General features: G+C 44.9%; 1 protein-coding gene across 1 annotated transcript in view; it reads right to left on the bottom strand.

The window, feature by feature from the left end:
• LOC144690660 (neuromedin-K receptor-like) overlaps window positions 1-13,723 on the bottom strand; it is a 116,670-nt gene extending 102,947 nt beyond the window's left edge. The window contains exon 1 of the mRNA XM_078558382.1: window positions 13,349-13,723. Coding sequence (XP_078414508.1) covers window positions 13,349-13,551 — 203 coding nt within the window. The 5' untranslated portion in view covers window positions 13,552-13,723. The remainder of the gene's footprint in view (window positions 1-13,348) is intronic.
• Window positions 13,724-14,041: the final 318 nt, after the last annotated feature.

Here is a 14,041-nt window from a genome sequence, read left to right on the forward strand (position 1 = left end):
GTGTTGGGCTGTGGGAGCTGGTTGGAAGAGGACCATAGTTTTCCAAGTGTTTAGCGAAAGACCCATGTTCTGATATGCTTTGGAGAAGGAGTAGACTATGACAATGACCTGGAACTCAGTTTCTGAGTGGGCTTGCTGTATATACTCTTGAAGGGTGGTGACAACTTGTCAATTGAAATGTTCTGTTTCTGATGCTATGCCCAGTCTACTTGAAAAAACACATTTTTTCAAGAATAAACTGTCTCTATTTCACCGGAATTGATATAACAACACAGATCTTCCTGCCTGTGGTGAAGCTGTTGAGTATGCTACTACTCAGGACAAGCAGCATGAGCTTCCCACACACCACAATGCCAATGAAGACTCGCCCCCTTTTGATGCCACAAGCTGAAGGCATGCCCTTGGGGTCTGTGTTTAGCTGAAAGACAGATATGTTGTTTTCAACGTCGGCATGACTGAGGAGTGGCAGTGGGGGTGAAGATGGAAGCAGGGCATTCAAGAGGGATGGTGAGAAGAGCCAGAGGTATCCATGTGCAGGTGGTAAAAGAGCCAGGAGTGTGGGCGTGGGTGAGGGGAGTCGGAGGATCAGGGGGAAAAGAGAAGCCGGGTGCTAAGTGTAGGAGGTGTGCCAAATGAGTCGGGTGCAGGGGGGGAGGAGCTTTAGGGGTGGCAGAGAAGTCGGGTGGGGAGGTGGGGGTGCTGGCGTGAGGAGGTGGGGGAATCATGTGTAACATTTTTATTGCAAAGATCAATATCCTGCCTGACAGATTTTGCTAACTTTGCTCACTTACAGCTGTGCCTATCCCGTTCTAACAATTTGCACATAAAAATTCATACAAGTTGAGGGCAAACATGCAAAATGTTTATGAATTAATGGCCCCTTGTCGTTTTAAGAATAGGAATAGCAACGTGGGCTCCATCAGGACCCTATTCAGGAGAACTGCACCTTCCACGTTTCAGAGTTAGTGGCTTCTCCAGTGGCTGTGGTGCTGTTACAGTCCACCTTAGCAGTGAACTTCTGCCCATTCCGCACGATTGGAACTGCAAGATTTGAGGAGAGGCGATGGTGCAGTGGTCGCTGGACTAACAATCCAGAACCCGGGTTCGAATCCTACCATGGCAGACAGCACAACTTGAATTTAATAAAAATCTGGAATTAAAAGTCTAATGATGACCATGAAACCATTGTCGATTGTTGTAAAAACCCATCTGGTTCACTATTGTCCTTTAGGGAAGGAAATCTGTCGTCCTTACCTGGTCTGGCCTACATGTGATTCCAGACCCACAGCAATGTGGTTGACTCTTAAATGCCCTCTGAAATAGCCTAGCAAGCCACTTGGTTGTACAAACCGCTACAAAGTCACAAACAAGAAATGAAACCAGACGGACAACTTGGCATCGACCTAGGCACCAGAAACAACAATGGCAATCTCAGCCCCGTTGACCTTACAAAGTCCTCCTTACTAACATCTGGGGGCTAGTGCCAAAATTGGGAGAGCTGTCTCGCAGACTAGTCAAGCAACATCCTGACATAGTCATCCTCACTGAATCATATCTTACGGACAATGTCCCAAACACCACCATCACCATCCCTGGGTATGTCCTGTCCCACTGGCAGAACAAACCCAGCAGCGGTGGTGGCACAGTGTTATACAGCTGGCAGGGAGTTGTCCTGTGAGTCCTCAACATTGACTCCGGACCCCATGAAGTTTCATGGCATCAGGTCAAACATGGGCAAGGAAACCTCCTGCTGATTACCATGTATCGCCCTCCCTCAGCTGATGAATCGGTGCTCCTCCATATTGAACACCACTTGGAGGAAGCACCGATGGTGGCAAGGGCGCAGAATGTACTTTGGGTGGGGGACTTTAATGTCCACCACCAAGAGTGGCTCGGTAGCACCACTTACTCACTGAGCTGGCCGAGTCCTAAAGCACATAGCTGCTGAACTGGGGCTGTGGCAGGTGGTGAGGGAACCAAGAAGAGGGAAAAACATACTTGTCCTCATCAACCTGCCTGCTGCAGATACATCTGCCCATGACGGTATCAGTAGGAGTGACAACCACACAGTTGTGGTGGAGACGAAATCTCGCCTTCACATTGAGGATATCTTCCATCATGTTGTGTGGCACTACCACCATGCTAAATGGGATAGATTTTGAACAAATCAAACAACTCAAGACTGGGCATCCATGAGGTGGTGTGGTCCATCAATAGCAGCAGAATTGTACTCGAACACAATCTGTAACCTCGTGGCCCGGCATATCCCCCACTCTACCATTACCATCAAGACAGACGATCAACACTAGTTCAATGAAGAGTGCAGGAGGGCATGCCAGGAGCAGCACTAGGCATACCTAAAAATGAGGTGTCAACCTGATGAAGCTATAACACAGGACTACTTGCATGCCAAACAGTATAAGCAACAAGTGATAGACAAAGCTAAGCGATCCCACAACCAACGGATCAGGTCTAAGATCTGCAGTCCTGCCACATCCAGTCGTGACTGGTAGTGCTCAATTAAACAACTCACTGGAGGAGGAGGCTCCACAAATATCCCCATCTTCAATGATGGAGGAATCCAGCACGTCAGTGCAAACAATAAGGCTGAAGAATTTGCTACAATCTTCAGCTAGAAGTGCCGAATGGATGATCCAACTTGGCCTCCTCCGGAGGTCCTCAGCATCACAGATGTCAGTCTTCAGTCACTTTAGTTCACTCCAAGTGATACCAAGTAACAGCTGAAGGCACTGGATACTGCAAAGGTTACGGGCCCTGACAATATTCCGGCAATAGTATTGAAGACTTGTGCTCCAGAACTTGCCGCACCCTTAGCCAAGCTGTTCCAATACAGCTACAACACTGGCATCTACCTGGCCATGTGGAAAATTGCCCAGGTATACTTTGTACACAAAAAGCAGGACAAATCCAACCAGGCCAATTACCGCCCCATCAGTCTGCTCTCGATCATCAGTAAAGTAATGGGAGGGGTCATCAACAGTGCTATCAAGCAGCACTTGCTTAGCAAGTTTGGGTTCCACCAAGGCCTCTCAGCTCCTAACCTCATTACAGCCTTGGTTGAAACATGGACAAAAGAGCTGAACTCCCGAGATGAGGTGAGAGTGACTGCCCTTGACATCAAGGCCGCATTTGACCGAGTGTGGCATCAAGGAGCCCTAGCAAAACTGGAGTCAATGGGAATTATGGGGGAAACTCTCTGCTGGTTGGAGTCATACCTAGCACAAACAAAGATATTTGTGGTTGTTGGAGGTCAGTCATCTCAGCTCCAGGACATCACTGCAGGAGTTCCTCAGGGTAGAGTCCTAGGCCCAACCATCTTCAGCTGTTTCATCAATGACCTTCCTTCCATCATAAGCTCAGAAGTGGGGGTGTTCGCTGATGATTGCACAATGTTCAGCACCACTCGCAACTCCTCAGATACTGAGTCCATATCCAAATGCAGCAAGGCCTAGACAATATCCAGTCTTGGGCTGACACTTATGTGGCAAGTAACATTCGTGCCACACAAGTGTCAGGCAATGACCATCTCCAACAAGAGAGAATCCAACCAAGGCCCCTTGATGTACAATGGCATCACCATCACTGAATCCCCCACTGTCAACATCCTGGGGGTTACCATTGACCAGAAACTGAACTGGACTAGCCATATAAATACTTTGGCCACAAGTGCAGGTCAGAGGTTAGGAATAGTTTGATGAGTAACTCACCTCCAGACTCCCTGTCCACCATCTACAAGGCACAAGAGTGATGGAATACTCTCCACTTGCCTGGACGAGTGCAGCTCCCACAACACTCAAGAAGCTTGAAACCATCCAGGACAAAACAGTTCTCTTGATTGGCACCACATCCACAAACTTTCACTCGCTTCACCACCAATGCACAGTGGCAGCAGTGTGTACAATCTACAAGATGCACTGCAGGAATTCACCAAGGCTCCTTCAACAGCACCTTCCAAACCCACGACCACTACTATCTAGAAATACAAGAGCAGCAGACACATGGGAACGCCACCACCTGCAAGTTCCCCTCCAAACCACTCACCATCCTAACTTGGAAATATATCGCTGTTCCTTCACTGTCGCTGGGTCAAAATCCTGGAACTCCCTTCCTAACAGCACTGTGGGTGTACCTACACCACATGGACTTTTGTGGTTCAAGAAGGCAGCTCACCACCACCTTCTCAAGGGCAACTAGGGATGGGCAATTAATGCTGGCCTAGCCAGTGAAGCCCACGTCCCGTGAATGAATAAAAGAAAACAAAATTGAAAAATCTCTATGTATTGGCTTCTGGGCTCTGACTCTTGCATTGGTTACGCAGTCACCTGCCATTTCTGAACTCAGCATCCAGACATTTAGTAGACCTTTGGTTCATGGCCAACCTCCTGTAATCTCTCCTTTTAAGCCAATGGAGCCCTATTCCTTTCATCACTTGTTTAAACAGATTTATTAAGATAAAGGCTAAAAACATTAAGATGTTGCTGCATCGCCCCAGCTTGCCAACGTTGCATATTTCAAACCTCAATGGCAGCCATGAAGCACTGTCTGTTGCTCATGCACCTTAAATGTTTTCTGAAAGCCACCAGCTACCAACTAAACAAAGCCAAATTCTTCAGCTAGCATGCCCTCTGTCATTAGATTCCCCCAAGAATATTTTGAGAGTAATCAGATCATTGTTCTCCCCTGCTTTCACAGCGCTTCACAGAGCGATCCCACAGATGGAAATGTATCATCATTTAGAGACACTCAGAGAGAGAAGGAGTAGAGAAGGTAACAAACGGTAACAAGAATATTTTTCTTGTTTCATGGAACAAGTGGCCCTTCAGTTTCCAGGTCCCGAGAAACCTGATAAGTGAACTATATTCTGATAAACATAGCTGCTGTCTGACTGATATGTGACTCCTGTCTAACAGCACCCTGGCTGATTCTTCCTTGCTCAATCAGGGGGAAACAACAAATAATGGTCAAGTTAGTAACACCCATATTCATACACACTGCTGCAACTTTAACACAACTCAGTCTTGTGTGATTCTAAAATGAACGGCATCAATTCGTCACATGTGGTGATCTCGCAAACATACGGGACAACAATGTGCTAGTGAACCCCTCATGCACCCTCCTTAAAGCAAGTATACACGGTGCTCCATGTGTGGACTTACCAAAACCTGATATAATTGCTTCAAGGTTTCCTTATATAGGGTAGTAGGCCATTCAGCCCAACCAGTCCATGCCAGCATTTATGCCCCACTCAAGCATCTTCCCATCTTTCCTCATCTAAATCTACCATTGTATCCTTCGATTCTCTACTCCCTCAAATGCTTGTCTAGCTTCTCCTTAAATGCATCTGTACTATTCACTTCAACCATTCCCTGTGGCAGCAAGTTCCACAATCTCACCAATCTTTGGGTAAAGAAGTTTCCTCTGAATTCCCTATTGGATTTCTTGGTGACTACCTTACATTGATGATCTTTAGTTATGTTTTTCCCCACAAGAGGCAACATTCTCACTATATCTACTTTATCAAAACCCTTCATAATTTTAAAGACCCTCTATTAGGCTACCCTGCAGCTTTCCTTCATCAAGAGACCCAACTTTTGCATCCTTTCCTGATCTGTATACCCACACATTTCTGGTATCATCCTTGTAATCTTTTCTGCACCCTCTCCAATGCCTCTATATCCTTTTTATGATGTGGACACCAGACTTGCATTCAGTGTTCTAATTATGGTCTAACCGATGTTCGCTACAGGTTTAGCACAACTTTCCTACATTTCAATTCTATCCCCCTAGAAATAAAGCCTTGTGCTTGATTTGTTTTTTTATGATCTTGCTAACTTGTGGCACAATTTTTAGTGATTGATATATTTGTACTCTGAGATCCCTTGGTTCCTCTACTTCACTTAGACTCACACCTTCCAAGTAATAAGTGGCCTCCCTATTCTTCCTACCAAAATATACCACCTCACATTTATCTGTGCTAAACTTCATGGGGAGAATTTTCTCCCCGTCGGAAGGGGGTTGTGCAGGGGTGGGAGTGGGAAGGCGCACAGCCAATCGGCGCCCCTGATCAGCTGGGTGTCGCCATTTTACGTGGGCTGGCCAGTTAAGGCCCACCCAGCGTGACATGCGCCCGGAAGCACTGAGCACTCCCTGTGCAGGCGGGGGGTGGGGTTGCCTGAGTCGGGAATGTGCTTTTTCATGCATGCATGCCAAAGAGCGCAGAAATGTGCCTCAGAGAGATTAGTTTTAAGTTTAAACAGTTTAATAAAGTGCTGAAAATTTTTTTATGACATGTCCCCCATGTGAAACTGTCACATGGGCTGGGACATGTGCATTAATTCTAATATAATTTTTTCCAAAAATTTTAAATCATTCATGAAACCTCATCCTGCCCATGCATGAGGTTCCATGAAAAATACGAAGGCCGCCTGGGCTCTTCGCCTGCCCGGCAACCTTAAGGTTGGACGGGCAGCTCAGCTGATTGCCTTATTTGCTTTTTAACAGGCCTCAATAAGCCTTTGACAGTTCGGCGGGAACAGCTGAGTCGGCTATGCGCCCACTGAACTGAAACTCTAAATGACGTGCGGTGACGTCGGGATGCGTGCCCAACGTCAGCCCGCGTCATTTTATGTGTCAGCGAGTGGGCCCCGCCCCCGCTCGCCGAGACGAAGATTCTGCCCCATTTCCCAATTATTTGTCCTTTCTGCAAGATAATTAATGTCCTCCTGTAATTTGTTGTGGTCTTTCTCAGTATTGACCATCCTACCCCAATTTGGTGTCATTCGCAAATTTAGAAGTTGCTTTTACTCTTACTTTTATACTCCAACCCCCTTGCAATAAAAGTGAATATACCCTTTGCCTTAGTAATTGTTTGCTGTACCTGTGCGTTAACTTTCTGTGACTCCTGTAGAAAGACAATCAAGTTCTTTTGAATGTCAACATTTACTATTCTCCCTCCTTGTAAAAAATATTGCTTTTCCATTCTTCCTAACAAAATGGATAATTTCACACTTCCCCACATTGAACAAGAAGGTGGCAGATGATGTATAATCACTTAACCAATCTATATCCTTTTACAACCTCTTTGCTTCCTCCTTACAGCTTACTTTCCCACCTTGCTTTGTATCTTTGTAACTTGGATATATTACAATTAATCCCTTCATCTAAAATGTCAATGTTGATTGTAAATAGCTGAGACCCAAGCACTGATGCTTGTGACACTCCACTAGTTACACTCTGCCATCCTGAAAATGGCCCATTTATTCCTACTCTGTTTTCTGCCCACTAATTCTGAATCCATACCAATATACTACCACAAATCCCATCAGCCCTAATCTTGTGTAGCAACCTATTGTGTGGTATCTTCTGGAGATCCATTTACACCATATTTTTCACCCAGAGGGTGGTGGTGGGAGTCTGGATCTCACTGCCTGAAAGGGTGGTTGAATCAGACACTCTCGTAACGTTTAAGAAGAATTTAGATATTCATTTGTGTTGCCATAACCTCCAGGGCTATGAGCCAAGTGCTGGAAAATGGGATTAGTATTGTCAGGTCTTTGTTGACCAGCATGGACATGATGGGCTGAATGGCCTCCTTCTGTGCTGTAAACATCTATATTCGCTCCACCATTATCTGCCCTCTTTGTTAAAACCTCAAAAAGTTGGTAACAGATTTGTGAAACTTTCACAAAGCTCTGCTGACTCTGCCTATGTATAGTGATTTTCCGTGTGTCCTGTTACCAGGACTACGTCTTTCAACTGTTCCAATCATTCTTCCAGACAATGAAGGGTACACTGCCTGAAATGTTGAGGCCCACCAGTTCTTCTGAGGAACTCATTTAAGGTAACAACTGCTCTTTTCAGAGCAAATTTTGTAACTGTAAAGTTGTCTTACCCAATGTTACTGCTCTCACCATGAAAACCTTCAAATAAATTTTAAATGCAAGTTATTGTAGTTGCTGAATATCAAGATAATTGAATAAAAAGTCAGAAACTAGGCATTCTACAATGAGAGTCTCACCTCCTGACTCCTCAAAGCCTCTCCACCACCTACAAGGCACAAGTCAGGGTGTCATGGAATCCTCTGCACTTACCTGGATGATTGCACCTGCAACAACACTCAAGAAATTTGGCACCATCAAGGACAAAGCTGTCTGCTTGATCAGTACCTCATTCGTTTGCTTAAACATCTGCTCTCTCTGCCATTGACTGCAGTCTGTACTACCTAAAGGATTGCTGTGACAACTGTTCCTTCATTATTGCTGGATCAAAATCTTAACTTTTTAACTAACAGCATTAAAGGAACCCTTCACCACACAGACTGCAGTGGTTCAAGGAGGCTCACCACCTTCTTAAGGGCAACTAGGAATGGGCAATAAATGCTGACCTATCCAGCAACAAAAATGAATTTTAAAAAGACAATATTAACATACAGTGCTATGTAGCAGTAGTATGTACACATCGATAGTTCACACTAGCAGCAGATGCTGTGTCACCAGAAAAAATACAAGGAATGTACTTATTTAGTGAGGTGAATCAATAGGGGTGATCGATTCTTTGCTATAATTTGGAAATCATAGTTGGCAACAGTTAATACACACATGTACAAGTACACAAACACGCATACACAGAGTTATGATTTATAACTCAATGTTTGGCACAGTACTTTAGATATCATTTAAAGCTAGCATGCTATTCTTGGAACTGTTGTGCTATTGAGTAAACAGAAGGATTTGCAGCAATTTTCATTTGTGCCAAAGGACATCATAAATCATTAGCTTAGAGTTCCCTTTCTTGCCACTCTCAGTTATCAATTAGGTGCATTTGTGAAAGCAACTGCACTATTTCAACACAATATTTGCTCTGGGCCTCGAATCCCAATTCAAAGCTTCACATAGATGGTATACGTTGCGTATTTGATATTTATGCAATAGACAGATACATATGAATAATGCAGAAATATCATAGCTCAGAGCTATGTTGTCCTGTGTAAAATTCAAAATTTGTTTAATTTTATATTTATTACCAGAAAAGTCTCAAAGGATACATGATTCCTGTGCACTCTTTCTGGTGATGCTTTTCTGTCACCAACCTAAACACTTATGACAACATTCCTATTCAATTTGGCTATGTCAATTGTTACAATGTACAAGTTCTGATCACTGCTTACAGCTTAGTAAAATTATTTTTCTTTAATGTCACAGACAGAGCAAAGTACCATAGGAATTTTCCAGCTTTATACTCCCGACATGGTGCCTCATGTGCTAAGGCTTCACATTGTGCAAAGAATTCCCTGGAGGTTTCAATTTTCTAACCTCAAAAATCATACATCTGGGAACCAAAGCCAGAAGATGATCCTTGATACTGTTGTGTGTAATTGGGTTGCCTAATCATTCCAGTTTGTGGTGTAAACTAGATAAATAAAATGGGTACATTGAGACAGCATGCAAAGGTAAATCGTTTTGAACAAAAAGGGTTAAGGATACAGCTCAAAGATATGGTTACAATACTCTGAACCCTGTTGCCATGTGTCAGGTACCTCACAAGATCATGGCTCCAGTAGTGAAATAATGTGATAGGAACATATGAACAGGAAGAAGCCAGATGGCCCCTCATGCCTGTTCTGCCATTCAGTTACATCAAGGCTGATTTTCCCATCTTTGTACCACACCCAGCTAAATTCTATCAGTCTCAGTCCCAATAGCTCCAATTGTGCCAGCCTTCACAGCCTTTTTGTGGGAAAAGAATTCTACACTTTTCTTGGGTGAAAATGTGCTTCTTGATATCACTCCTGAATGCCTACAGTAGTTATTATTTTAAGAATATGCCTCCTTGCTCTCGATTCCCTCACAAGTGAAAATAGCTTCTCTGTATCTCCCTTGTTGAATTAGTTTATCTTTTAACCACCTCTAAAACTTTAAAATTCAAGTGAATACAATCCAAATTTATGCAACCAGTCCTCAGTTTAACCTTATTAGCTATGGTATCATTTTGGTAAGTACTGTACCCTGTATAGAGACAGTATATCTTTAGATTTTGTGCCTCAAGCTGAATTCAGTGTTCCAGGTGGGAGTATTGCCATTTTGTTTTATTTTCAAAGCAATTGTCGTGCACCAGTGAAACTCTGCTTGACGTTATACTGGGGTATTTGGAGCTGTCATTAAGATAGTGGATGTAGGAATTTTCCGTATGAACATTTATCCATTAGCTGCTCATATCAGGCATCCTAATTTCCTAAAAAGCAGAATATCTTGCGTTGTTGGGTGACTATTATATTTGGTTTGTGCCGAAGGTGTTTCAGTGTCTTTCACATTTCAAAGTACAGCTTTGTTAGGGACTATATGATGCCAGTTACATTGTCACTCTAGTCTCTGATGGTGCTTTGGTCTGATGGGTGTCTGACACATACAGAAACCCAGTATCAAATTTACAAATCTCCAAATTGAGCCACAAAGACTCATCCAGTTTACCCATGTCCGAGTTGGCAGAGCTAAGTTCTAGGGATTCCGATGTGGGAGGAGGGCTAGCTAATACTGGAATTGAAGCATTATTTGCAAAGACTCGTTAAACTTTCACATGTATGCCAATGACATTCAGCATCAACTTCAAGGCTGTTGCCGTACTAACTAAATGCCAGTATGATATCAAATTCTGGATGAGATGAAATTTCCTTCAGCTCATGTTTACAAAACAGAAGGTGTCCTTTTGGTTTCCATCAACCCCTTAGATGCCTTTGGCTAACTTCCAGAAGACCTCTAGCTGTTCTCTGCTGTCATACAACCTCAGTGCCATATTTTACCCCAAGCCGAATCTTTTTACTCTGCCCCTGGTTTGCAATGGGACAGCATTGATCTCTCTGTGGAATATTATTTACTTATGACACCAATCCCACCACCATCCCCCCCACCCCACCACCCTGCCACCCCCACCACAACCACCAACATTGCAGCTCCTAATCACACCTTTTTGGATTAATTTCTCAAAGCCCTCCTGATGAGCTCAACCCTTTCCAAATTTGACCTAGTCTAGGAGTCTGTCACACAAAGTTCTGGATAGCTGTCATCCATGATCTTGCAAACTCTACCCTCTGACAACATACCAACATATTGACTGAAAGCCACATATGCTAATCTTCAAAATCCTTCCACTGTCTTGGTTCACTTGGTGAGCATGGCCTTCTTCAGCTCTTTGCCCTGGTGACAGTTCTCCTCTCTAATTCTCTGGTTCTTGCCTGTTCTGGAGGCCAGCCAGTTATCCGCTCATCTTCTCTCTGCAATCCCCTATCTTGACTATCTCATCTTGTTATCTCTGGCCCCATCTCCAAAGCAAATCCATTTGCCTTCAGTTACCCCCTTCCACACACATTCCTAATCTATCCTTTTTCTTACAATGTCCATTTCCTAGTTAGTAGTGTACTTTGAGGTTTTTTTTTTAACCTGTAAGAGGTTTGTGTATTTTAATCATTGTGCTTGTGCTTTTGAGCAATGATTGCAACTGCAACGTATTAGCCAGGGTCTTGCTCAAGTAGGTTGTTAGTTAAACATTTTCATGTACCCTTCAGCACTGTTTTGCAGCATAACTTGCTGGAAATGTAAGCCGGGAACAGCATGGTTGGGCACCACGACGCCTGGGCATTAACTGATGGCAGGACCAACAGTGTATCACCAACCAATGAGATTTAAGGATTGAAAAAGAAACAGAGGGGAAGGATGGAGAAGAGGGTGAATTAAAGTCAAATCAGGTATAATGATAATACCTGAGGGAATAATGGGGGGTGGGGGGGTGGGGGGGAGATTGTGTTATGGAGAGAAGAGAGGGACAGAAAATAACAGTAAAAACTTTTAAACTGACATTTTAAAAAAAATCTCTAACAATTGACTACATGTAGGAAGGAGATTGAGCATTTTATATTGTACCTTATCTGAGTCAGAGGTTAATTGGCAATGCATGAACATCACATTGTTATTTGCGCTCTTAATTACCAGACTTGACTTTCTGTGATTGATGAGCAAATCCAGCCAGCTCTTAAAAATAATGGGCAAGTTGAGGGACAGATGTCCTTTGTCCAAAGCAAATGGCGAAGATCGAGCCACAAGTTCTGGAGCTTCACAACTCCCAGTCTGTCTCTATCGCCTCAATTTGCCAGCCAATGCCTACATTAATAATACAAAAGCAAACATTCTGCAAATATCAAATAAAAACTGAAAATGCTGGAAATACTCAGCAGAGCTGGCAGCATCAGTGGAGGGAGGAAGAGAGTTGACGTTTCAGGCCGGTGATCTTTGTTCAGAACCATTACTTCTACCTCAGTAATGGTGAGAGCCATGAGCCCGCTGTCATTTTCTCAGCAAGATTCCGAGCAGACTTTAGAAAACAGCTCAGAAAGTGAAAGAAGCAGTTTATGGGAAAGTGGGGCGTTGCTAGTGTGATCGGGCAGTGCTTGGTGAAAGGGACATAATTTAAAAGATGCAATTGCCGGGCCATCGAGAAACGTGACAGGATCGCAAACCCTTCAGCCGACAGAGGCTGCGACTTCCTCAACGGAGTTCCGCACTCTAATCTCATTCTGCTGCCTTCTGCTCAAATCCCTCTCTTTTCAACCCCTTATCCAAATCCCTTTCCAAATCACTTTTATTGTTTCTGTCTCAATAGCCGCTTGTGGTTCCATTCCTTGTGTCAATACTCCGAATTTCTCTCGATAATCTTCAATCGCCTGCCCCTATTACAGACTTGGCTGCCTCTCGGCAACTCCAATTCCCCTCTCCTCCCCCCTTCATTACTCTTTAAACTGGGCGCTTTTTACGGTTTCAGTTGTCGAGGTTGCAATTCCAGTCTCTCTACAAGATCCGCTTCCATCGGATTCTTGACTACATTCAGTGTTCCGATTCTCTCGGATTCACCGACCGGGACGACTGGAGTCTGAACTTTCCGCGCTATTTACGGGAAAGAACATGCCGCCTTTTTTTGGAAATTCCCAAAGGTGCCATTTTTCATGTGCAAATATTCTGAGGACGGTTCGTTTCGTCCGAAAGGGGTTTGTGGGGCTGAATTCGATTCCTGGCGGCCAGTCGTGCCCAGTGAAGGGAGGGAGCTCTTGGCAAATTGAAAGCGACCTGAAGTGGACGAATTGCCGAGCTGGCGGGTTGGACTGACCCTCGACCTGGGCTGGGGGGGGGGGGGGGTGCTTGAGGGGCTGTTGCAGACCCTCAGCTGTGGCGTTAGATGGGGAGATGGGGGGGGGGGGGGTAACTCACGACCTTTATATAATGGGCTTGCTGTCCAGAGTTGGGAGTTAAGAGGGGCAGTTCCCCGGTGGGCTACAGATCCTTACCTGTCTACAGCGATCGCCGCCATGGAGTAGATGCTGGCGAACATTGAGGCGATGGGGAAGAAGTTGTGGAAGCGGCAGTAAGTGTCCCCGAAATACCAGACGTTGTGAAGGGCGTAAATGAAATTGACCAAGGTGTTGAAGGCGGCCATGGAGGCGTCCGAGAAGGCGAGGTTCACCAGGAAATAGTTCGTGACCGTTCTCATCCTCTTGTGAGCCAAGATGATCCAGATAACGATGAGGTTGCCAAAGACAGCCACCGCCACCACCGAGCCATAGGCTATGGACCAGAGGGCGATCTGCCAGGAGGGCTGCACGAACTGGTTGGTGTAATTCGCCAAAGGCAGCCGGCTCTGGTTGTGGGGACCTGCCTGGCTCCCGTTGTCCCAAATGCTGGTGTAGTTCGATGTCCAAGTATTCATCTTCTCGGAAGATGTTGACTGAGCTCCGAGTGCCCAGCCCAATGTCCTCCTGCTTGCTGGGATGCCCAGTCCACTGGTGCTCTCTTAACTGGCCAGGAAACTGGTACCAGTGCGAAATCTGGACTTCTGCAGAGGAGCAGGTCCCGCATCTTTTAATATCTTCTAGGGAGGGGGCGTTTGATGCAATGACACAGGCTGGGAGTGGATAGGCTGAGGTGAGTCAGAGCCCACCCACCCCCAGCCTTCATTCGGCAGACATCAAGAGGGGGCCGTT

Source organism: Cetorhinus maximus, chromosome 2 (assembly GCF_964194155.1).
Source record: "Cetorhinus maximus chromosome 2, sCetMax3.hap1.1, whole genome shotgun sequence".
Taxonomy (NCBI): Eukaryota; Metazoa; Chordata; class Chondrichthyes; order Lamniformes; family Cetorhinidae; genus Cetorhinus; species Cetorhinus maximus.